This window comes from Emydura macquarii, unplaced genomic scaffold (assembly GCF_026122565.2).
Source record: "Emydura macquarii macquarii isolate MOO-44397 ecotype Brisbane River unplaced genomic scaffold, CSIRO-AGI_Emac_v2 contig_306, whole genome shotgun sequence".
Lineage (NCBI taxonomy): Eukaryota > Metazoa > Chordata > Testudines > Chelidae > Emydura > Emydura macquarii.
Window position 1 is genome coordinate 952,004 of NW_027130443.1, and position 22,870 is coordinate 974,873.

At 56.3% G+C, this 22,870-nt stretch overlaps 2 protein-coding genes across 5 annotated transcripts in view; one reads left to right on the forward strand and one right to left on the reverse strand.

Annotated features, from left to right (window-relative positions):
- Positions 1 to 22,870, reverse strand: part of TMEM256 (transmembrane protein 256) — a 159,514-nt gene that overhangs the window by 76,573 nt on the left and 60,071 nt on the right. The window lies entirely within an intron of this gene.
- Positions 1 to 22,870, forward strand: part of DLG4 (discs large MAGUK scaffold protein 4) — a 52,510-nt gene that overhangs the window by 15,452 nt on the left and 14,188 nt on the right. Inside the window, exons 1-3 of one of the 4 annotated variants that reach the window (XM_067555609.1) lie at positions 5,170 to 5,300; positions 12,818 to 12,982; positions 22,380 to 22,433. In XM_067555609.1, coding sequence (XP_067411710.1) covers positions 5,184 to 5,300; positions 12,818 to 12,982; positions 22,380 to 22,433 — 336 coding nt within the window. In that variant the 5' untranslated portion in view covers positions 5,170 to 5,183. Of the gene's footprint in view, positions 1 to 5,169; positions 5,301 to 12,817; positions 12,983 to 19,422; positions 19,748 to 22,379; positions 22,434 to 22,870 lie in introns of those variants that run through there. The other 3 variants (XM_067555628.1, XM_067555618.1, XM_067555636.1) reach the window with 3 other exon arrangements.

The window sequence follows — 22,870 nt, forward strand, 5'->3', positions numbered from 1 at the left end:
AGAGAGAGCTTGGGAAAGAAGAAACATTTTTCTACCCCTTCAGTTGCTTTATTCCACTGGAGAAGCTATGACCAATTCGATTCTAACTCCGCAGATTAGATGTTGGAAGGCAAAGGACGTTTCCACAAAGAACCAAAAATTCCGTCTACACGGAGGAAATTAATCTGGATTATCCTGTGTGGCCACCCCATTATTTCGGCTGAGTTTGATTCACTTCCAAAGCAGAGGAATTCCAGCGAAATAAAACTGATGTTGATTTCAGAATGAAGCGTCCACCTGGGAAGCTTATGCCGGAATAAGATACTGAGGATGAATTCCCCCAAAACAGTGAGTTGATGTATTCTTGATATGTGCAGGAGTTGCCCCAAAGAAGGAATTGCACCAACAGATCATATAGTCAGACCCCCTGGATCACAGAGGCCAGCAGCCTTCCACGAATTCATTCCTAAAGCGGATCTGCTAGGAAACCGTCCACTATTGATTTAAAAATTGCCTGCGGTGGAGAATCCACCATGACCCTTGCAACCCAACTGAATTTTCGCTGGAAACTTAGCTGCGTGAATTTAAATGATGACGGGCCGGTTGACATTTTTAAGTTGGATTTTGGGGGGTTTTTTCAGTGAAAAATACAGATTCAATGACGCTGAATGGTTTTGTGGTTGTGTGTAGGTCGTAGTTAGTCAATTATTTGTTGTCAAGGTCCAAATTTCTTGGTACAGGTATAGTCAAGATCTGGAATTCCAGAGAAGAAAATAATAATTAATGATAATGAATACATGAAAAGATTTTGGGGTTCGTTCAAAAGCATCTGATGGTCTGGATTTGGCCCGCGAGCTGCCTGTTGGAGGATTTTCTGAATTGTTTTGGGTGGGGAAAAAAAACCCTCAACAATGAACAAACCCTAGACACAAATTCTGGAAAAAAAATCCGCAAAAGGAAAAGAAATAAAAACAATGCAAAAAAAATCTGCGAAAGAAAATGAAATAAAGACAGAAAACCTGCAAAAATAAAAATGTTTTTTAAAAAATCAGCAAAATAAAGGCAAAAAGAAAATGGAATAAATAAATTAAAAATCTACAAAAGTAAAATAAACGTAACATTTTATATATAAAGAAATGCTGCAAAAAGTTAATCTGCAAAAATACAATGAAACAAATTTGAAAAAAAATAAACCTGCAAAAATAAAACAAATAAATAAGTTCTGCAAATATTATGCAAAAGGAGAATGAAATAAGTTTTAAAAATCTGCAAAAATGCAATAGAATAAATACATCATCTGTGAAAATTAAATAAAAAGAAAGTAAACAAATAATTCTGCAAAGATAAAAAATCTGCAGGAATAAATGACGTACATAAATAAAAGGTATGCAAAAATAAATGAAGAAATCTGCAAAGAAATGGCAAAAATGAACTAAACATTCTGGAAAAAAAGCACCTGCAAATGTGAAATAAAATGCATCTAACGTAAATACAGAAAAATGCTGCAAAAAATAAAGTAAACCAGTATGTACGTTTTTAAAAATCTGCAAAAATTTAAAAAAAAAAATCTGCAAAAAACTCTGCAAAGATCAAAAGGTTTTGTGGCATTTTTGAATCTTTCTGCTTCAGCTTTACTTTTTCCCCTGCAAGATCCTTGAATTTGAAATGTATTAACTGTGTGAAAAATTTTAAAAGTCTCAAAATTGGAATCCTTGACACGCAATGATTTTTCTTTCAACTTTTTGATTCACCAAAAATTTACTCATTTTATTTTCAATCTGGAATGAACCCCCCCCACCTCCAATTTTTCTACCAAACCTCAATCCTTATTTATCCTGCTGTCAATACAGGATTATGATTTATTGTTTCAATTGTGATAGCTCCTGAAATATCACAGGTCAGCGCTCTGTTACGGTAGGAGCTGTACGTGTCAACACTGAGCTCATTCACTGATTACATGGAGAAATTGTCTGCAGTGGCCATTCAGATGTGCAATCTACTCTGAAAGCAAAACCAATTGGACTTTTTTAGAATTCCTCTGCTTTGGAAGTGAATTATACTAACCTGAATGAATGGGAGTGTCTACATGGGATGGTCTTACTCCAGATTAAATGAACACATTCTGAGAATCCATGTTGTTTTCTCACTTTCTGTCAATATGGATTAAATCCACACCTTCCACTGATCCAGATTAAATCCACACTTTCAATTAGTATGGATTAAATTCCAACCTTCCTTTAATCTGGATTCAATTCTCACATTCTGAAAATTAAGATTCAGTTTCCACCATCTGATAATTGGGTTCAATTTTCACCATTTGATAATCCGGATTAAATTCCCACTTTCCCTTAATCTAGACTCAATTCCCACTTTTTGATCATTTGGATTCCATTCCCATTTTCCATTAATCCATAGTAAATTTCTAATGTCCATTTATCTGGATTAAATCCCTCTTTTCCTGTTCACCTGAATTAATTTCCCACCTTCTGTTAATCTGGATTAATTTCCCATGTAGACAAACACGTCAATGAACAAACCGACGTAGCCAGTTAACAAAACTGGTTTAAATAGCTGACACCTGTCTTTAAGCGTCCTTGTGGAGAGAATTCGGATTAGAGTAGCTAATGTAGGAAGGGGGACAAGGCATAGTTTTGTCTCCCCCAAGTGGCTTGGTTGTGCATTACGGGTGTCTGAGTCAGTGGAGTGGCTCTTGTCAGATTCTAGGGCATTGTGGTGCTGGATTCAAAGGTTGCCAGTTCTAGTTCCCTGGCCGGAGAGACCCGGGAGGAGACACTTCCCCCCCCCGGTTTGGGGCATGACATGGTGTCGTATTCGACACCCATCGATTCTAGCTCGTAGGGCCTGGGCATGTTAGTGGGGAACCGATGGGTCATACAGGGTGCCCTGCTTGAGAGGTGCTCCCTGCTCTGCGGTGGATGCGTTGCGAGGGTGTCCTACTGTGCTGGCGTGTGTGTAGCTGGGATTGTTGTGTCAGTGTATGTGTGTACCTGGGATTGTGGTTTTGTGTGTGCATGCATGCATCTGGGATTGTGTGTGTGTGTGTGTGTGTGTGTGTGGCTGGCATTATGTAGGGTATATGTGTGCAGCTGGAATTGTGTCGGGGTGTGGGTACGCATGGAAGGAATTGTGGTGTGAAGTATGTGTGGGTACTTGGGATTGTGTCTCTGCGTGTATGTGAGTGTGAGGGAGTGAGAGGCATTGTGTTGTGAAGTGTGTGTACATTCCTGTGAGTGTGCCCATGTGTGTGAGAGAGAGGGGGGGCGTGACACTAACCACGTGCTTTATTCCTTGAATGGGTGAGTGTTTGGCTGATGGTAAACGAGTGTGACTTGGTGGGAATGTGAGTGTGTGATGCTGTGGGGTTAGAGCAGGGGGCCTGGGTTCTCTCCCTAGCTCTGGAAGGGGTGTGGGGTCTAGAGGTTAGAGCAGGGGGCTGGGAGCCAGGACTCAGCCGGAGCAGGGGAAGGGGGTCCTGTGGGGCTGGCGGAGGGGATGGTACCTGGCCCTGTCTCATAGTTAGCTGATTAGAGCTGGAGTTTAGAGGTGAGCATGCCTGCAAGACCCGCAGGGAAGGGGGCTGTTTGCCAGGCAGGTGGGGGGGGGGAAGGAGGGGCAGATAGGGAGGAGGGTGGGGCAAAAGTGCTTGGGGAGGGGCGTAAGGGAGTGATGGGTGGAGGTATCTGGGGGGCAGGAGTGTAGGAGGGGGGAAGATGGAGGAGGGAGTTGAGTAGGGATCTGGGGGAGGAGGGATGTGGGGGCCCCCACCCCCAGTTTGCTATAGAGAATGGGAGGGACACGGTGTGTGTTCCAGATGAGTCCCCTAGAGGGCACTGCAGGCCAAGCTATGAGACGGCTCCTCCCCCCACAGCCAGACTGGGATGTACTGGGATATGCTGGTGGGACTGAATCCGAGCTGGGCGGCTGGGGTGGGGTTGATATTTCAACCATCTATCCACCCCTTATACCCCTCCATCCATCCACCCATCCACCTATCCCCATACACCCCCTGTCTGTCTGTCTGTCTATCCATCCCTTACACCCCTCCATCCATCCACCTATTCCCATACACCCCCTGTCTGTCTGTCTGTCTGTCTATCCATCCATCCCTTATACCCATCCATCCATCCACCTATCCCCATACACCCCCTCTGTCTGTCTGTCTATCCATCCCTTATACCCATCCATCCATCCACCTATCCCCATACACCCCCTCTGTCTGTCTGTCTGTCTATCCACCCCTTATACCCCTCCATCCATCCATCCATCCACCTATCCCCATACACCCCCTCTGTCTGTCTGTCTATCTAAGTATAATTCAGAAGCACTAGGGGGCGTTGGGATGTGGGGAGCAGGGCGTGGGGGGCTCAGCAGGGGGCGCTCTCCCCTGGCAGGCACTAGGGGGCGCTGGGCTGCGGGACGTGGGGGGCTCAGCAGGGGGCGCTGCCTGCCCCCCCCCCCCGTGCTTCTGTCCTGCCCGCTGCAATGGGGCACGGGCTGTGCTTCCCCTCGCGCTGCCCCTATTTCTGGTTAAACTGGGGGGCTGCCCCAGGTGGGGGGGGGGCAGGTCTGGATGCTGAGCTGAATCCGGGTCTGGCCGGCTGGCTTCTGGGGGGCAGGAGGGCGGGCAGAGGCGAGCGGGGTGGGGTGGGCCCCCCGCAACTTCCCCCACGCCCCTCTCCCTGCGCCAGCTGGGACCCCGCCGTGGGGCCAGATGAGAGCCAGCGCCCCCTAGAGGGGAACAGCCCCCACGGCCCAGTTTCTGGGGTGTCGCTGGGGTGAGTGTCCCCGGCGCCCGTGAAGCAACGTCACCCGCTGGGGGCAGGGCTGGATGGAGGAGGGGGCATGTGAGGGGAAAGGGGGAGGGCTGTGGGGGGCCAGAGGGGGACGGACGGATGCAGAGGGAGGGAGGGGCAAGGACGTGGGGGGAGGGACGTAGGGGAGGCAGGGAGGAGGGGGAGGGCCGTGGGGGGGTTGGAGGAGGGGAGGGAAGGGAAGGGGGCCGGCCCGGCCGGAGGGGGGCGAAGATCACTGGAAGGACATCGCGGTCGGGCTGGGGCCGGGTGCAAGGCGGAGAGATGCCGGGGGACCCTCCCCCCACCGGCCAAGGGGGGAGGGGGCGGTAGGGGGCGCTGCGGTGCCGGGGGGGGGAGGATCCGAGTCCCCCCCGCCGCCCCCCGGGAGCCATGGGGCTGAACGGCGTGTCCCCCCCCTTCAGAAAGCTGGGCTGCTTCCCCCCCGTGATGTGCCAGTGCAAAGTGATCTGCAGCAACCGGACCCTGTCCCTGATGTTCGGGTGCAAGGTACCCCCCGGGGGGGCTGTGGGGGGGGGCTGCAGGTGTGTGGGGGGGGCAGTGGATTGTAAAGGGGGGGATGGGGGACCCTCGTTGGGGGGATGCATGGAGCAGAGGAGGGTGAACTGGGATCCTGGGGGAGGGTTTGGGGGGCTGGAGGCTGGGGAGTGGGGGGCAGTGGGGGTGAACGTGGGTCCCAGGCTGGGGCATGGGCTGAGGCCCCGTGTTCTGATCCGGGTGGGCTCTGGCTCTGTTCTTGCCCTGCGGCTCTGGCCTGGTGCTGACTTGGGGTTCTGGCGCCGGGTCCACCTGGCACAGAGACAGAGCCGATCCGGGCTGGGCAAGGGCCTGGCATGTCTTGGGCCTGGTTCTGGTACCAGTTTGGCTGGGACACTGGTAGTGTTGGAGCAGTGATTTTGGTAGCAGTTTTGCTGGGGTGTTAGTACCAAATGCACAGTAGTTCTGGTACCAGTTTGGCCGGGGCGCTGGTACCAGCTGAGCAGCGGTTCTGGTACCAGTGTCACTGTGGTTCTGGTACCGGCTGAGCAGCGGTTCCGGTACCAGTGTGGCTGTGGCTCCGGTACCAGCTGAGCAGCGGTTCTGGTACCAGTTTGGCTGCGGTTCTGGTACCGGCTGAGCAGCGGTTCTGGTACCAGTTTGGCTGCGGTTCTGGTACCGGCTGAGCAGCGGTTCTGGGCTGTTTTCCGACTTTGGGAAAGTCACTGGGGCCAGATTCTGGATACCGGGCTGGAAATTCAATTTGACCCACAGCCCCCCCGACCCCACCCCAAACCCCCCAGCCAGGTCCCAGGGCTGGGATGGGGCCGGAGTTGGGGGCGGGGGGCTGTGGGACAGAAGGCGGAGGCTGTGGGGCTGGGAGAGGCTGCTCTGGGCAAAGGGAGGGAGGCTGTGGGGCGGGGAGCGGGGGCTGGAGGGCTCTCTGGGCTGGGGTAGGGGGCAGGGCAGTTCCCAAGCTATGTTCAATCTTGGCTTCACGTCCTTAGACCGTCCTGGAGCGCCCGTGCGTCGGGGATTAGAGAAACTAATCTGCTGAGACCAGCAAAGCTGGGTGGGAACCACCCGGGGCGGGCCAGCGGGGAGGGGACGGGGGGCCAGCTCCCTGCCACCCCCATCCCAGGGCCCCCCCCCACCATCACTGCTGGTTCCCCTCACTCCTGGGCAGGAGTGTGAAGGAAGGGGTGCAGGGCCCGGGAGAAAGGGGGTTACCGGAGCTGTGGCGGGGGGAGGCAGAAGCCCCTGCGTGACCTGAGCTGGTGGGGATGGAAGTGTGGGATTTGGGGGGGGGGTCCACAGTGACATGAGATCAGAGGAGGGAGATGCTTTGCTGGCGTCTTTCTAAGAATTAATACTTGGAACCGCTGCTTCCTCTGTCAGTGCAGGGGGCCGCTTGTGTATTACAGGAGGGCAGTGGGGTCTAGTGGGTAGAGCAGGGACAGGGCTGGGAGGCAGGACTCCTGGGTTCTCTCTCTGCCTCTGAGAAGGGGTCCTAGGTTCTCTTCCTGGCTCTGGAAGGGGAATGGGGGCTTGTGGGTCAGAGCAGGGGGAGCTGGGAGCCAGGACTCCTGGATTCTATCCCCGGCTCTTTGAGGGGAGTGAAGTCTGGGGGGGAGGGGAGGTGAGGACATCTAAATCCGATTCCCAGTTCTGCCCTGACCTGCTGTCTGCCTTTAGACATGGCCCTTCTTTGTGCCTCAGTTTCCCCACCAGCCTTTTGTGCCAGCCATTCCTGGCGAGGATTGTCGCTCCGCATGGGGCCGGGCAGCCCCTGGCCCCATTTGGGGGCAGGGTGCGAGCTCTGTCGGGGGGAAGCAGTGGCGTTCATTTAGACGGCCTCAGGGAGCCCAAAGAGCCGAAGGTGTTAACGTGACCCCAAAACTTGTCCGCCATGAAACAGGTGTGAAGCAGGTTCAGGGTTCGGGCTCCGGAATGATGTGGGGAAACCAGCTGCAACATCTGAAGTATCGAGTATTAAGTAAAGCTGTAATTTGAACGACATCCCTTGTTCCCTGTCCCTTTAGCCGGAGAAATCTCTCATCTGACAGTTGCTTAGCTGGGATTAAAGATGGTAATGACTGTCCTTTTGGGGGGGGAATGAGCAGGAGATTGAGCTGGCGTCGTCGCTGCTGCTGTTAAAGTCCGAGCCCGTTCCCTACATGGCCGAAACAAAACAAGTGTGCGCAGGAGGGGAGAGAAAAGATCAGGAAACAGTCTCTGGTGCCACCTTTCCCTTGCAACCTGGAAATTAAACACCGGCCCAGCCGACTGTCTGGTTGGCCAGTCCAAGAGCCGGCAAATTTGTACCGGCATTGGGCTGGCTGGGGCCTTGGCTTTGCCATGAGCGGCAGCTTCGGGCAGCGTTGCAAAATGGACCATCCTGGCCCGTTGAGCCGCGTTCTGATTAGGCAGAAGGCCAAAAGAAGGGATAGGAAAGCGAAGAAATAAGGTGTGGAAAGAAAAGGACACACAAACGGGGAGGAAGGTGACAGTCTCACAGCCCTGGTTTTTCGGGCATCTGGGTCCCTCTCTTGGCCCGGTTGGGTCAGGACACCTCAGGCTCAGGATGATGTATTGTGCTGGGTGTTTGCGTGGTCTTTGCGTGGTGGTCTTTGCGTGGTCTTTGCGTGGGTGGCAGCTTGGGGAATAGGGTCAGCTAGTCTCTGCTTGGTTTTCTCCACTCTGATCTCACAGGGTGTTATGACAGATCATAGAAGATTAGGGTTGGAAGGGACCTCAGGAGGTCCCAGGAGACAATGGAGGTTGCAGGGGGCCATCTTTGTTTTGGGTCTGTGCACTGGGTCATCTTTGTATTGGGTTGGCTCTGTGTTGGGTCATCCTTCTGTTGGGTCTTAGCATTGGGTCATCGTTACGTTGGGTGTTTGCATCGGGTGGTCCTTGTGTTGGGTGGCCATTTGGGGAATGGGGCCAGTTTGTCCGTTTGTGTGGTTTTCTTCACTCTGATCCGCAAGGCCTATCAGTGTTGTGATAAATTCTAGGGGTCCAGTAGACAGTGGGGGGTTGCACTGGATCCTCTCGGTGTTGGGTTTTGCTGTGGGTGGTCTTTGTGTTGGGTGGTCTTTACCTTGGGTGGCAGTTTGGGGAATGGGGTTGGCTAGTATATTTGTGTTGTTTCTTCACTCTGATCTTGCAGACTCAGTGGTGCTATGGGTAGGTTGTAGTGAGTCATCTCTGTGTTGGGTCATCCTTACGTTGGATCTTTGTGTTGGGTCATCTTTGTGTTGGGTGTTGGCATCGAATGGTCGTTGCGTTGGGTCCTCTCTGTATTGGGCCATCCTTATGTTGAGTCATTCTGTTGGGTTGTCTGTTGGGTCATCCTTAAGTTGGCTCTTTGTGTTGGGTCGTCTTTGTGTTGAGTGTTGGCATCGGATGGTCATTGCATTGGGTCATCTCTGTATTGGGTCATACTCATGTTGGGTCGTTGCATTGGGTCGTCTTTGTGTTGGGTCATACTCATGTTCGGTCATTGCGTTAGGTCATCTCTGTGTTGGGCCATCCTTATGCTGGCTTTTTGCATTGGGTCATCTTTGTGTTGGGTCATCCTTTTGTTAGGTTGCAGCTTGGGAAATGGGTTCAGGAAGGTTGTTTGTGTGGCTTTCTTCACTCTGTTCTTCCGAGCCCAACAGCATGATGATAGATCCCAGGGTCCCAGGAGATGGTGGGGATAACAGCCATGGTGGTGAAATTTGCTGCTGTGGTTGTTGGCAGAAAGCTGCTGCGTCTGCTAATTTCTCCCCCACAGTCTTTCCTTTTAAGAACCCCTAAAGGGTGCGATGGGTGGAATAACCCACACCCTCCTTATTTTGTCCACTAATTAGGCGTAATTTCCAACAAACCAATTTTGACCCATTGATTTGGGATCCCACGCTTCTCTTTTTTATCAGGCATGACTTCACCGCAGTCCTTGAGTTACATAAGGAGGCCTTTCTGTTAGGATTACTTCTGTTTTTCTGTCTCTCTTTTGCACCCATTGTCCAATCGACATTTGTTGTTACAGGTTGTTGTGACACATTCTTGAGCTTTCACTCACTTTTCACTCACACTTAGAGTCAATTTGTGGGTCTAGTTATTACAACTGATGTGTGCAGCACCTGGCACAGCGAAGCCCTGATCTCAGGCTGAAATACCTTGACCAAAACCCAAACTATTTCAATTCGGAAATGTTTCATGGGAGCTGTAGATCAGATGACTCATTCCCCTATTGTCCTCTATAGCCCCTCCCATAATGCACCACATTTCCCCCACGCCTTCTGTGCCACCATGGGACTTCCTGTGGTGCATTGTGGGAGAAATAGTCCAGTTGGGGAACCCCAGAATCAGGCCTCTCAACTCGAACTCTCATGAGGCACTGTGGTGGCATTTCCAGATAGAATTTTTTCCCCCATTACCCATTTTTTTTTCAGATTTTGGGCATCGGGCGTTTTGATAAAACATTCCATTTTCCCATGAGAAGCAGAGACGCTCCAGCCGGGGAGAAAGGGGGCGAATGAGAAATGGTTTGTCCACAACTTAAAAAGCAGTTTTTAGATGGGAACATTTTGAGTCGTCTGATTGTTGAGTCTTTGCACTGAGTCACCATTGCACTGGGGCAACTTTGTCTTTGCCCTGGGTGGTGTCTGTGTTGTCTTTGCCCTGGGTAGTCTTTGCGCTGAGTCACCTTTCAATTGGGTCATCTTTGGATTGGATCATTGGGTTGGGTGGTCTTTGTGCTGAGTCATCTTTATGCTGGCCTGGAGAGTCAGCAGGCGATTCAACAGCTGGTGGGGTGGGAAGCAAAGAGGAGGGCCCTTATACAGAGTGATCTGGATTGGAGGGTAGGTTGGGCAGAGACAAAGAAGAGATGGTGGAGAGCGTGCCAAGAAGAGAGAGAAAAATGATCAGAGAATTGGAGAAAATGCCCTAGACTGAAGGCGCTCCATCTGGTTAGCTTCTCCAAAAATCATTCCAGAGGTGACTTGGTTACAAGGCATCAGTATCTTCATGGAGAGAAAATCCCAAATCCTAAAGGACTCTTGAATCTAGTGGAGACAGGCAGAACAAGAACTGATGGTCTCTTTGGGCCTATGGATCTATGAATTCCCCATCATTTTCCTCCAGATCGTCGACAAAGATGTTGACTAGCATTGGATTGACTGAGCCCTGGAAATTCAACCTTCTACCCCTTAGTTGATCATCTTTGTGTTGAGTTTTCTTTGCGTTGGGTTGTCTTGATATTGGATGTTTGAGTTGGGTCATCTCTGCATTCGGTCATCTTTGTGTTGAGTTGTCTCTGTGTTGGATCGTCCTTATGTCAGGTCTTCGCATTGGGTCGTCTTTGTATTGGATCTTGTGTTGGATCTTTTTGTTGGGTTGTCTTGGAACTGGACGTTTTTATTGGGTTGTCTGTGTGTTGGGTCATCCTTATGTTGGGTCTTTTCCTTGGGTCATCTTGGTATTGCATCTTTGTGGTGGATTATCTCTGTGTTGAGTTATCCTTATGTCGGGTCTTTGCACTGGATCTTCTCTGTGTTGAATTGTCTTTGTAATGGGTCATCTTTGCGTTAGGTGGATGCGTTGAGTGTTCTTTGCAGTGGGTGGTGGCTTGCCAAATGGGGTCAGGTAGTCTATTTGTCTGGTTTTCTGTTTTAATGTGGTGGCTGCTGTTTTGTGTTGAAATTATTAGGGCTGTAATTTCAGACAGACACTGCTCCCTCTTGGGCACCAAAAACTAGCGATTTAGATTTCCAAAGAGTTCAGGATATTGAAAGGTGTCTGAGAAATAGTGGGGCTGAATTCCCTTTCTACAGCAGTCAGAAAAAGACATGGGCTTGTGTACTCTATCATTCTATTCAACATCCTATACCAGGGCGATTACCATATCATCTGAAAACCATTGCATGGCAGAATTCAGTTATGATGCAGTCTGCTAATTATTTTTCTCTCGTTATGTTAATGAGCCACATAACAAGCTAACTCCAGAGAGACCTGAGAGCTCTTGCTAGATGCAGGTTTCTGGCTGTCTACTCTATGGTGTTTTTAAAGTAGATACGTTCAAAAAATGGTGAGACGCAATATTCCCAGACTGGAAGAATCCATTCCTCGTGTTTGCCCCCCAATTTCAAATGCAGGGAACGTTGCTGGGGGGCAGATGGCTGGATTGTGTCTCTGTCCTGAGCCACTAAAAATGGGTTGACCGGTTGGCCATTGTGTGGGGGGTTATTTATGAAAAAGAGCTACTTATTTTTATTTCTCTTCTCGTTAATTAACAAAATAGCACGTTAACTCCAGATAGGTCCTGAGTTCTCACTGGGGACAAATCTGAGCCTTTCTACAGCATGTAGCTTTTAAGCTCATGATGTTCAAAAAATGGCGAGACGCGAGCTTGCGGGACTAGCAAAATCCATGTGCCGTTTTCCGCTTCCGATTTTTGTGTGCGCAGAACATGCCGGACGAGGGGTGGCTGGGCGGGATCCCATCTTGCCACTGGTTCGAACACGTTTGGCCGATTCACTGAGCGTGGAAGTTTTCCTGTGAGGAACAATGTTAATGATTTTTGTTCTCGTTTGCTTGATTAACAAAATAATGGGCTAACCCCAGCAGGCTCGCTGAGCCCCGGCTGTCAGTATAGTTCTGGCTTTCGGCAGCGTAGAGGTTTTGAGCTAGAGGGGTTCAAAAATTGGGGGAGACGCAAAGTGTCAACCTTTTTTATCGCCGGTGATACCTGGTTCTTTATGGGGTCTAGTGGAACAGCCACTGGTCCAGGGCCCAGGAAGCCCGGCGTATACTCCCCACTCTGCTACTGAGCCTGTTGTGTGACCAGAGACAAGTCACTGACTCTCTGCCTCAGTTTCCCCTCCTGCCTGCTGTCTGTTTAGACTGGGAGCTCTTCAAGGAGCATCTCTCATTCTGTGCAGCACCTGGCGCAATGGGTCCCCCACCCCCGAGTGTGAACCGCGCTATTTGAAGTGCAAAATAGAAGTTGGGTTTAAATAGCCCCTCCCCTTCGTCAAAGGGCGCTGGGTGAGGGAGCTGGTGCTTTGGGGAGCTGAGGGAGACGAGTTGGGGGTGTGGCTGGAGATGCTGTGCTGTTTGTGTGATAGGCTGTGTGTTTAGAGTAGCTGGGAGTGTGTGTGGAGGGGTGTGGGGGTGTGCAGTGGGGCGCTGTGCGGCGGGGACCAGCAGGGTGTGCTGTGCGGTGGGGACCAGCAGGTGGTGCTGTGCAATGGGGGGCTAGCAGTGGGTAGTGGGGGGAGGGGGGGAGCAAGGGACTCTGTGCGGCAGGGGGAGGGGCGGGGGGGCCAGCAGGGATTGCTGCGTGGCAGAGGGTCAGCGGGGGGGGGGATGCTGGGCAGCAGAGGGCAGTGCGCGGCGGGGGGTCAGCAGGCGGTCAGCGGGGGGGGGCACTGTGTGGCAGAGAGCAGCGGGGTGCAGTGCGTGGCTGGGGGCCGGCAAGGGGCGCAGTGCAGGGGGGACCAGCAGGGGGCGCTCACCGCTGGCTTGTCGCCCTGCAGAAATATCGCTACCAAGATGAAGACAGCCCGCCCCTGGAGCAGAGCCCGGCGCACCTCCCCAACCAGGTAAAGGCCCCCGAGCTCGTCCACGTCTCCGAGAAGAACTTGTCCCAGATCGAGAGCGTCCACGGCTACGTGTCCCACTCCCACGTCTCCCCCATGAAGGTAGGAAGAGGGGGCGGGGGGCGCCCGGCCAGCAAAGGGGGACGCCGGCCCAGCCCTGCTCCCCCCACCCTGCCAGCCATGCCCTCCCCTCCCTGAGCCCGCACCTGGGCCTGCCTCTCGGGGGCGGGTGCCTGGGTGTGTGTCTGAGTGTGCACATCACTAGCTCCTTGAGAGTGCATGTCTCTGTGTGCGTGTGAGTGTGCCTCAGTGGATCTGTGTGTGCGTGCCAGTGTGTGTCTGAGTGCGTGCCTGGGTGTGTGTATCACTAGCTCTCTTGGAGTGTACATGAGTGGATTTGTGTGTGTCAATGTGTGTGTGTCAGTGTGTGTCTGAGTATATCCGTGTGGGCATGCCTGGGTGTGTGTCTGAGTGTGCACATCACTAGCTCTTTGGGAGTGCGCGTCAGCGGATTTGTGTGTGTCAGTGTGTGTGCGCTAGTGTGTCTGAGTATATCCGTGTGGGCGTGCCTGGGTGTGTGTCTGAGTGTGCAAATCACTAGCTCTTTGGGAGCGCAAGTCAGCGGATCTGCACATGTCTCTGTGTGCGTGTGAGTGTGCCTCAGTGGATCTATGTGTGTCACTCTTGTGTGTCAGGGGTGTGACCCGGCCATGCCTAAGTTCACCCCCTGAAGATGCCAGGGTCAGGGCCGGCTGCGAGAGAGCAGCAGACGCTCCGGAACCGGCGCTGGCGCTGCAGTTGGATTCCCCAACCCGTCCCAGACCGGATTCCGATTTGGTGACTGTGCAACTACACCAAGGTGTTACATGCCCCCACCCGCCGCCCCCAGTTCCATTTCTGTCCCTGGCTCCCCGTCAGCAACTGGGCCCGGTGAAGAGAGAAGTTATTTAACCTCTGTTCCCTTTACCAAATTGTTCTCCTGATCCCCCCAGTGGGCCAGCCGCCTCGCCACATGGCTGGCCAGTCCTTTGGCGACGGAACGAAAGGTTTATTAGAAAAGGAAGGGAGCGAACGAGAGGAGAGCCGTCAAACGGTCAGAGCAGCTGTAACGTCCCGCATCGATCAGCTTCCCGCCAGGGTTGCGGCATTTGCCAGCTTGTCCGGTGCACAGCCAGCACCCGGCTGGGGCTCTGGCCTTCGTTTCCCGGCTTTCCCGGCAGATGATCCGGAGGGAGAAGCGGGAACGGGTACAAGACGGGCATCTTTTACGGGCATCTTGGCAAAGGCCCGGTCCATATGCACGCCCCGGGCACTCACGTGGTGCAGCCATCGGGGTCTCTCCCGGAGTGCGTTGCGCCGATGCTGAGTTCGCTGGTTGCTGCCGTCCTGTCTGGGATATCGCCCGGAAATACGGCCCCCGCTCAAGATGCAGACATCCCGGACGTCTTTCAGCATGCAGAACGGATGCACACAGGGACACGTTACTGGATTTGGCAAATTTCCCCCATTCCCAGGGGGCCTGACGCGGCTGGTGTGTGAGGTTCCTTGTGGCTTTGCAGTACTGAGCCCAGTGTTGTGATAAGCGGGTCCTTCTCTCCCAGACAGCATCACACATCCATCTGTGTGTGTGCCAGTGGATCTGCATGTGTGTCGCTCTGTGTGTGTGTGTGTGTGTGTGTGTGTGTGTGTGTGTGTGTGTGCCAGTGGACTTGTGTGTGTGTGTGTGTGTGTGCGCGCCAGTGGATCTGCATGTGTGTCGCTCTGTGTGTGTGTGTGTGTGTCAGTGGATCTGTGTGTGTGTGTGTGTGTGTGCGCGCGCCAGTGGACTTGTGTGTGTGTGTCAGTGGATCTGCATGTGTGTCGCTCTGTGTGTGTGTGTGTGTGTGTGTGTGTGCCAGTGGACTTGTGTGTGTGTGTGCGTGCGTGTGTGTGCCAGTGGACGTGTGTGTGTGTGCGTGCATGTGTGTGTGTGTGCGTGCGTGTGTGTGCCAGTGGACTTGTGTGTGTGTGTGTGTCAGTGGATCTCTGTGTGTGTGTCTCAGCAGATTTGTGTGTGTCGGTGGATTTGTTTGTTGCTGTGTGCGTGTTTGTGTGTGTCAGTGGATCTGGGGCAATGTGTATGTGTCATTGTGTGCCTGGGTGTGTGTCAGGGTGTGCGTACCACTAGCTCTCTGTGAGTGTGTCAGGGGATCCTGTGTGCATGCTTCAGCCTGTGTCAGGGTATGCCTTTGAGTTGTTGCTGTGGAGGGGTGGGGGCAGGTCTGTGTGTCCATTTCACAGTGTGTGGGTCAGTGTGTGTGTGAGTGTATCAGTGTGGAGGGGTGTCAAAGAGTGTGCCCGAGTGCGTATGTGCCACTAGCTCTCTGGGAGTGTGTCACTGGGTCTGTGTGTGTCACTGTGTGTATGTGTGCAGCAGTGGATCTGTGTGTGTGTCAGTGGATCTGTGTATGAGGCTCAGTGTGCGTCAGGGTGTGCATTTGTCAGTCTGTCAGTGTGTGTCTGTCAGTGTGGGTCTGGGTCAGTGTGTGAGTGTCAGTGGGTGTATCTGAGTGTGCCTGTGTGTGTGCTCACAGGTTTGTGGAGGGAAATGTAACACACACACAGCACTAGTTACTAGTCAGCAGGAGAAAATCAGCAATAAACACGCCTGGGGTCTGTCCCCGGCTCTGGCAGGGCAGTGGGGGCTAGTGGTTAGAGCAGGGGGCTGGGAGCCAGGACTCCTGTATTCAGTCGCTGCCTGCAGTGAGTCAGTGTGAGGAGTGGGGCTAACCCCAGCCCGTGTGTGTGGCAGCGTGGTTATTTGGGTCTGTTGGGGCAGAGCCCCAGGTTCCCACCCCTGCCTGAAGCAGCCAGCCCGGTAATGGGACCACCCAGCCGAGGGGGGAGAATCGCCCGGCCCCCGGGGCAGTAATTCAGGTGTTGGGGGCTTGTGTTGAAATATACACCCCAGGAGGGGCAAGAGGGAAATCATGGCATCCTAGGGAAGTCTGCCTTGGGAGAGGTGTGTGTGTATGTGTGTGTGCGTGTGCGTCTTGACCTATGTATGTGTGAGGCTTGTGTCTTTCTGTGTGGGTACCAGTGTGTTGTGGTGCGGGGCCCTAGTGTGTGTGCGCGTGTCTCAGCGGGCAGATTGTGTCTGTGTGTGTGTGTGTGTGTACACTGTGTGCGGTGTGGGTGTGCCTGCTGTGTGTATGCATGATGTGTAGCATGGGTGTGTGCATTTTGTGTGTGTGTGTGTCTATTTGTGTGTGTGTAGCTGTGTGTTTACATGGTGTGGGTGTGGGTGTGTGTAGCTGTGTGTGTGTGTCTACCTTATGCATCTCTCACTGGGTGTGTGTCTAGGTGTGTGCGAACGCTGGGCGGATGTGTCTAGCTGTGTGTGTCCAGTGTGTGTGTGTCTAGCTGTGTGTTTACATGGTGTGTGTGTGTGTGTGTCTACCTTATGCATCTCTCACTGGGTGTGTGTCTAGGTGTGTGCGAATGCTGGACGGGTGTGTCTAGTTGTGTGTGTGTGTCTCTCTCTCTGTACCCTGCTTCCCTCCCTCCCCCCACCCCCATGCACGCCCCCCCTGTGCCCCCCAGCACCACCTCCCTGCACAGCTTCCACTCCACCCCATGGCGAGGTATTTATAATGGGGGTGGGGAGCACGTCCCGGCTCGGGGGGTCAGACCCCATTTCTGGGGGGCACAGACTCTGGCTGGGGGGAGGGGGGAATGTGGGGGGCACAGCCCCCCAATAGCATCGGTGACCCAGGGAAGGGTGGAGGTGGGCATTTGACCAAGAGATACGGGGAGATTTCTACGCCGGCGTCTCAAACCCAAGGAGAGGTTTGTGGGTTTGCTTGGGAGTTGGGGGGCACTTGGGGCAGCCATAGGGGCTTCACTTGGGGGGGCAGTTTGAATCTGGGGGGATCAGTCGGGGGGGTTGGGAGCAAACTTTGGGGGTGTGATGAGATGAAACTGGGGGACTCCGGGGGAAAAGATGGTCAGTTCTCTTTGGGGTGCGGGATAATAATTTCAGGGGGTCCAGCTGGGATGAGATTTTGGAGGTGCTGCATGAGATGCAAGGAAACTGTGGGCTTCAGGACAGGGTTTGGTGCCAAACAAGGATCTGGGGGGGTCCTCTGGGACATGGACTGAACTTTGGGGGTTCAGGTTCGCAGGGGAAATCCCTTCCAGATGGGATCTGGGGGGGCTTTTGAGGCTTGATTTGGGGGCTGAAGGTTTGAAATGTTGGGGTACAGTTGGGGGGGTGTTGTGATGACGGCTCTTGGGGTGAAGCTTGGAATTTGGGGGCTCCTTTGGGGGGGGGATAAAGTGCAGTGACACATTATGACTCATTCCCCCGGGGGGATCTGTTGCAGCTTTGGGGGGTGCACTGTCACTGCTCCCCACTCATTACGTGGGGATGCTGCAGCCAGGACAACAGGCCTCGCACTAAAGGGGACCCCCAAAATAGCAGCCTGTCCTCCAGAGGGTTATGGGATAGCAGGGGCTGCGGGGCGGGAGTGAGGGGCATAGGCAGAGCTGGGGGGGGCCCAGGGCTGGGCTGTCGGGGGCTGCGGGTCAGGAGTGAGGGGGACCCCCGGAGCTGGGGGAGGCTGTTCTGACCCGCCCTCTCTCATCCCCTTACGTAGCCAGCCCATCCCAGCCTCCCAAAGCGGCTCGAAAATCCCTTCCTGCCTCAATCCAATTAAGGGCCCGACTGGCCAAGGGTTGCCAGAGGACGCGGCCCAGAAGCAGCCGGCTGGGGGGCGCTGGGTGGGGGGCAGCAGGGGTTCCCCCCCCCCCCGGCCCTTGACCTCCGTTCCCACGCCCAGGAAATAAGCTAGGATGGAAGTGGCGGGAACAGATGAGAGCCTCTCCCATGGGCCAGGCCTCGTCTGTCCGTCCTTGTCCGTCCATCCTTGTCTGTCTGTCTGTGACTTTGCTCTGGGCTTCTTTCATGCTGTTATTCATTCCCTCCCCCTCATTTCTTCTCCCGTCCAACCAGCCCCTTTCCTTCCTTTACCTGGCCTCTCCCCGTCCCGGCGTCCCACGTTCCCGTCCCGGCGTCACTGCTGCTCGGCACAAGACGAGGGACGTTGGGGGCTGCGTCCGGCCCGGCCCTGCTCAGAGCAGTGTCCCCCCCACTTCATTCAGCCGGGGCTCGCTTCCCTCCTGCTCTCCGTCCATCCGTCCGCGCACACCCCCTCTGTCCGTCCATGCATCCCCATACACCTCCCCCCTTTCTTTCTTCACCTCTGCCCCCCAGCTCTGTCCCCCGCCCCCACCCACATTCCCAGACAACCCCAGCTGGCGCCCCCCCTCCACTAGGCCTTTCCCTTAAAGCCCTGGTAGAATGGGGCTGGGATCCCTGCAGCCGCGACCTGCGGGACGCTGGCGCCACCGCGCGGCCGTTGTGGGGACCGCACGGGACTCTCTCCGGCCCCGACTACGAGCGATTAACACCATTTTCATGTTGGAGAAGGGGAAACTGAGGCACGTATAGACGACTAGGAACCAGGAGTCATGGCTCCCAGCCCCTCCCCCATTCTAGCCCCCACTCCCCTCCCAGAGCCGGGCACAGAACCCAGGAGTCCTGGTTAAATTCCCCTAATTGTCCCAGGAGCTCACGTGTCAGGACTCTGGTGTCCGGGCTCAATTCCCCCTTGGGTGGGACCAGTCTGGCTTGCTAGAGAGCCCCCCCCCCACACACACACACACACAGTGTCAATGGGAGACAAAAACCTGCCTCGCTTCCTGTCCCTAACCAACATCTCCCGCACTGCTGCGCCCCAGAGCCAGCTGCATCTCAGCGCTGGCCCAGGGATCCCTGAAATTGCAGCAGGGGCTGCGGGTCGGGAGTGAGGGGCACCGGCAGAGCTGGGGGGGTGTCAGGACCGGGCTAGTGGGGGGCTGCGGGTCGGGAGTGAGGGATACCGGCAGAGCTGGGGGGCGGGAGTGAGGGGCACAGGCAGATCTGGGGGGGCAGGGCAGGGCTGGGCTGGCCGGGGCTGTGGGTCGGGAGTGAGGGGCACTGGTGAAGCTGGGGGGCTGGCTCCCTGCCCCCTCCCAATCGAGCCCCCCTCCTTCCACATTCCATCCTTCTGGATTCCCGGCCGGGGGGGGGGGGGGACCCCAGGCTGTGATTCCCCGTTAACAGGACGGGGGTGGCTTTGGTGGCTGGGCTGGGGGGGGGGGCGGGGAGCGCTCCCCCCCAGCGCTCCCCCCCCCCTCGTCGCTCAATCTTGTGCCAGGAGAGTCTCTCTCCGTCAGACGCGAAGGGAAGATCCAGGCGCGATCCGCGTCTCTCCCCGGCCCCCCGGCGGGCTCGGAGGCCGGGGGAAGGGGCGGCGGAGCAGGGGGGGAAGCCTCGGACCGGCCGGCGGGGACGGAGGGGCGGAAAAATCGCCCCCTCCCGGCCGCCGAGCGGATTTTTCTCCGCGCACAGCGGAGGGGAGAAGCATCGCACCGGCGCGTCCCTGCGACGGTCCCCGTGGCGGGGGCGATAGAGGAAGGGGGGCGGGGGCGGGGGGAAGCCGGGGCCGCTGCGGATGGAGGGGTAGAAAAATCGCCTCCCCCGCCGAGCGCTTGTCACTGCCCGCGGGGGGGTCTCTGCAGCCGGCGGGGGTGGGGAGCGCGGAGGCGGGGGACCAGGTCGCTGGAGGGGGAGGCAGCAATCTCCCCCGCGCTGGTTTTCCCTCCCCCCGTTGAGGCAGCTGCAAGGGGGGGGGCCTGGACCAGGGCGGGGGGGGGGAGCCGCCCCCCCTCCTCACTCCCTTCCCCAGCGGGGCCATGTTGGTGTCGGTCTGGTACGCCAAGAAGATGGGCCGGCGCCTGCTGAGCAACGTCCGCAGGGCCCAGAAGCAGCGGAACCGGGCCACGGTACCGGGGGCTGGGGGGAGGGGTAGCGGGGGGGGGCCTGGACCAGAAGGGGGAGGGGAGGGATGGCGGGGGTGGGGGACAGCAGAGGAGAAGCGGGTCGGGGAGGTGGGGGTTGGTTGCCGGTACCTGGGGGGGTTGCAGTGGGGGGGGGGGGCTGGGAGGTGCAATGGGAAGGGATGGGGGGGCTGGAGGGGTGAAGGGGGGGTGGGACGGGGGCAATTTGGGGGCTGTGGGGACATGGGGGGTGAGAGGAACGTGGGGGGGCAGCAGAGAATGCTGCGGCGGGTGGTAATCTGGGGGGGCTGAGGGATCCGGGGGAAGCGTTGTGGGGATGGGCTGCAGGTCGGGAGTGCGGGGCACCGGCGGAGCCGGGGGAGGAGGGAGGGGCGGGGCTGCGGGTCGGGAGTGAGGAGCCATGAATGGAGGAGGGGCGGGGGCGTCCGTCATGACGTCATGGGGGATGGCTCCCTGACGTCACCATCCCTGCCTATGAATGGGGGAAGCTGCGGGGCCGCCCTGAGCCCTGCAACCCCTCCCCCCCCACATGCCTGGTGCACTGGGACCCTCCAGCCCAGCTGCCCCATTTAGCTCATTAAAGGCCCTTAATGGTGCCTGGCTGGGAGGCGGGGCAGCGGCGGAGCTGAGGGGGGCAGGGCCGGCTAGCGGGGGCTGCAGGTTGGGAGTGAGGGGCGCCAGCAGAGCACATGAAGTCTGACTGTGGACTGAGAGGCAGCCACCTCTGGGGTGGGGGCGGCTGGTTATACGGGGACCCCTCGCCCGGCGCCGAGATGCGCCCACCTCTGGGGCGGTGCTGAAGTGTAGTTCTGGGTATTTTTGATCTGCTGTGTGGGGTGGCTGGAGAACAGGACAGAGTCATTAGTGGCTCTGAATAATTGATCCGAAACCTCCGTGAGGAACACTGTGAATTTTAAATTTCCCCTCTGTCCTCCTCTCAGATGCAGCCTCCCACGCTGGGAGCGACCTCAGAGATGGAGCAGAGCGGGGGCTAGTGGTTAGAGCGGGGGGGGGGTGGAGGGGCTGGGAGCCCAGACTCCTGGGTTCTCTCTCTGGCTTGGGGATGGGGTGGTGGGAGCCAGGACGAGGTGGGGGTGCGGGGTTGGGGGAGTCAGTTAAATAGGTGCGTTTCCCAGCATCCCTCGCTGCCCGGTGAAGCTGGCCAGATGCTGAGGACAGAGAATGTGGAAGAGGCTAACATTAAAATCTGCCAGAAAAGCCCAGCTGATGGGAGGTTTCTTAGTGGGTTGGCACCCAGCCAAAGTCCTGCGCCAGCGAGCCCAGGGCCAGGTTAACGGGGCTGCGGGTCGGGAGTGAGGGGCACCAGCAGATCTAGGGGGGGCCCAGGGCCGGGCTGGCAGCTCACATCCCCCCCACACACACATCTCCCCCCCCCCACAACCGCCTCCCGGTGTCCGAGCATCTCATCTCTGAGCAGCGACGGGTCTCCTTGCTGGGGAGCAACCGGGGGGGGGGGGTCAATGGCAACTAGCGTGGACCCCCCCGGAGGCGAAAGGCCCCATGTCCCATTTCCTGCCCCCCCCCCCCAATAATCGGCCTTTTCAATCAGCTGACGCAGCACTCGGACCAAGAGCATCATGATCTGGAGCGGAGGGGGCCCTTGTTGCTACGACGACTGCCTCCCCCTGCGGTACCTGGTCCCGTTTCCCTGGCATCGCCATGGTGACCGTTGCCGAGGCGGGGAGCTGGGTGGGGGAAGCTGGGAAAGTCGCGTCTTCCGCCAGGGAGCGGAGCCCGCGAAGGAAGAGTGGCCATTTCCCCTCCCCCACGATGCGGCCACCTCTGGGGTGGGGTCGACTGGGTACATGGGGACCCCTCCCCCGGTGCCGAGATGCGCCCAGCTCTGGGGGGGGGGGGCAGCTGGTTATCCAGAGTTATGCTGCTATCCCAGCTCTCTGCCAGTGCCCCTCACTTCCGACCCGCAGCCCCCGCTAGCCTGGCCATAGGTTTTAGCCTGCAGCATTGGGGGTGTCACGTCTGTGGGGTCGGGGCATTTCGAGGCTGTCAGTTTGGGGCAGTGAAATTGGGGGGGCTCTGGGTGTGTCCGGGGATGGTTCTGTGCACTGGTTTTGGGGGTGCAGGTGAATATTTGGGGTGATCGTTTTGTACGGGGGAGATTCACACGGGGTCATGTACACGTGGGGGGCTGGTTTTGCATCGTGATTTGGGGAGGGGGCGAAACCGCAGGTGCTTCAGGGCTGCCGTATCATTGGGGGGGACATTTAAGAGGGTCACATTTTGGGGCTTGGATATTGGGGGGGCTGTGGGGCTATTTCTGGGCTCGATTTGGATTCCTCAGGGTACAGCCTCCATCAGTCATGGGCTGCCCAGCCCCGTTGGGATGCGGCTGCTTCTGGGGCGCGGTGCAAAGTGGGAGGGATCTTCTTCCTCCGGCCCGAAAGCCCCCCAGATCTCCCCCCACCCGTTCACCCCCTTGGTGGGAGTGGGCAGGGCCATGCCCTGCATCCTGGGGTGTCCTGGCACCGCGCAGCAAGGGGCCGTGGGGGGGTCTGGTATCTCAGGGGGGGCCGCCGGGAAGCCGCTGAGCTGCCTTCAGCCTCACGCTGGGACCCCCCCGTCTCCTTCTCTCTGGCAGGCGAATTCCCCCCCCATCATCGTCAACACGGACACGCTGGAGGCACCGGCGTATGTGAGTAGCCAAGTGGGGGGGGCCCCGGGGGGATCTGGGGGGCTGGGGTGACACCTCGTTTCTGGCCCAATGCAGCTTCCTCCCAGGTGTGTGTTGATCTCCGGGAGCCATCCCCCCAAAACCCCCTCCATATTCCCCCCCGGCCCCCAAATCTTCTCCCAACCCCACTTGGGTTCCCTAGAGACGCCTGTCTGTATGTCTTGCCCCGTTTTCCAGGTTGGGCGGGTCGATGAGGGGGGTGGCAGAAGATCCCCCTGGGCCATTGTGTGGGGAGTCCATGGGGTGCTGGGTCTCACTCGAGGCAGGGAAATGGATCTCGGGCTCCTGGCAGCTGCCATTTCGATGCCCCGTTTCCTTCCGTTTTCTGACTTCCTCCGTTCGCTCTTGGGGTCACGGGTGCCTCTCCTCCCTTGTCCTTCGTTCGGCCACGCGGGGGA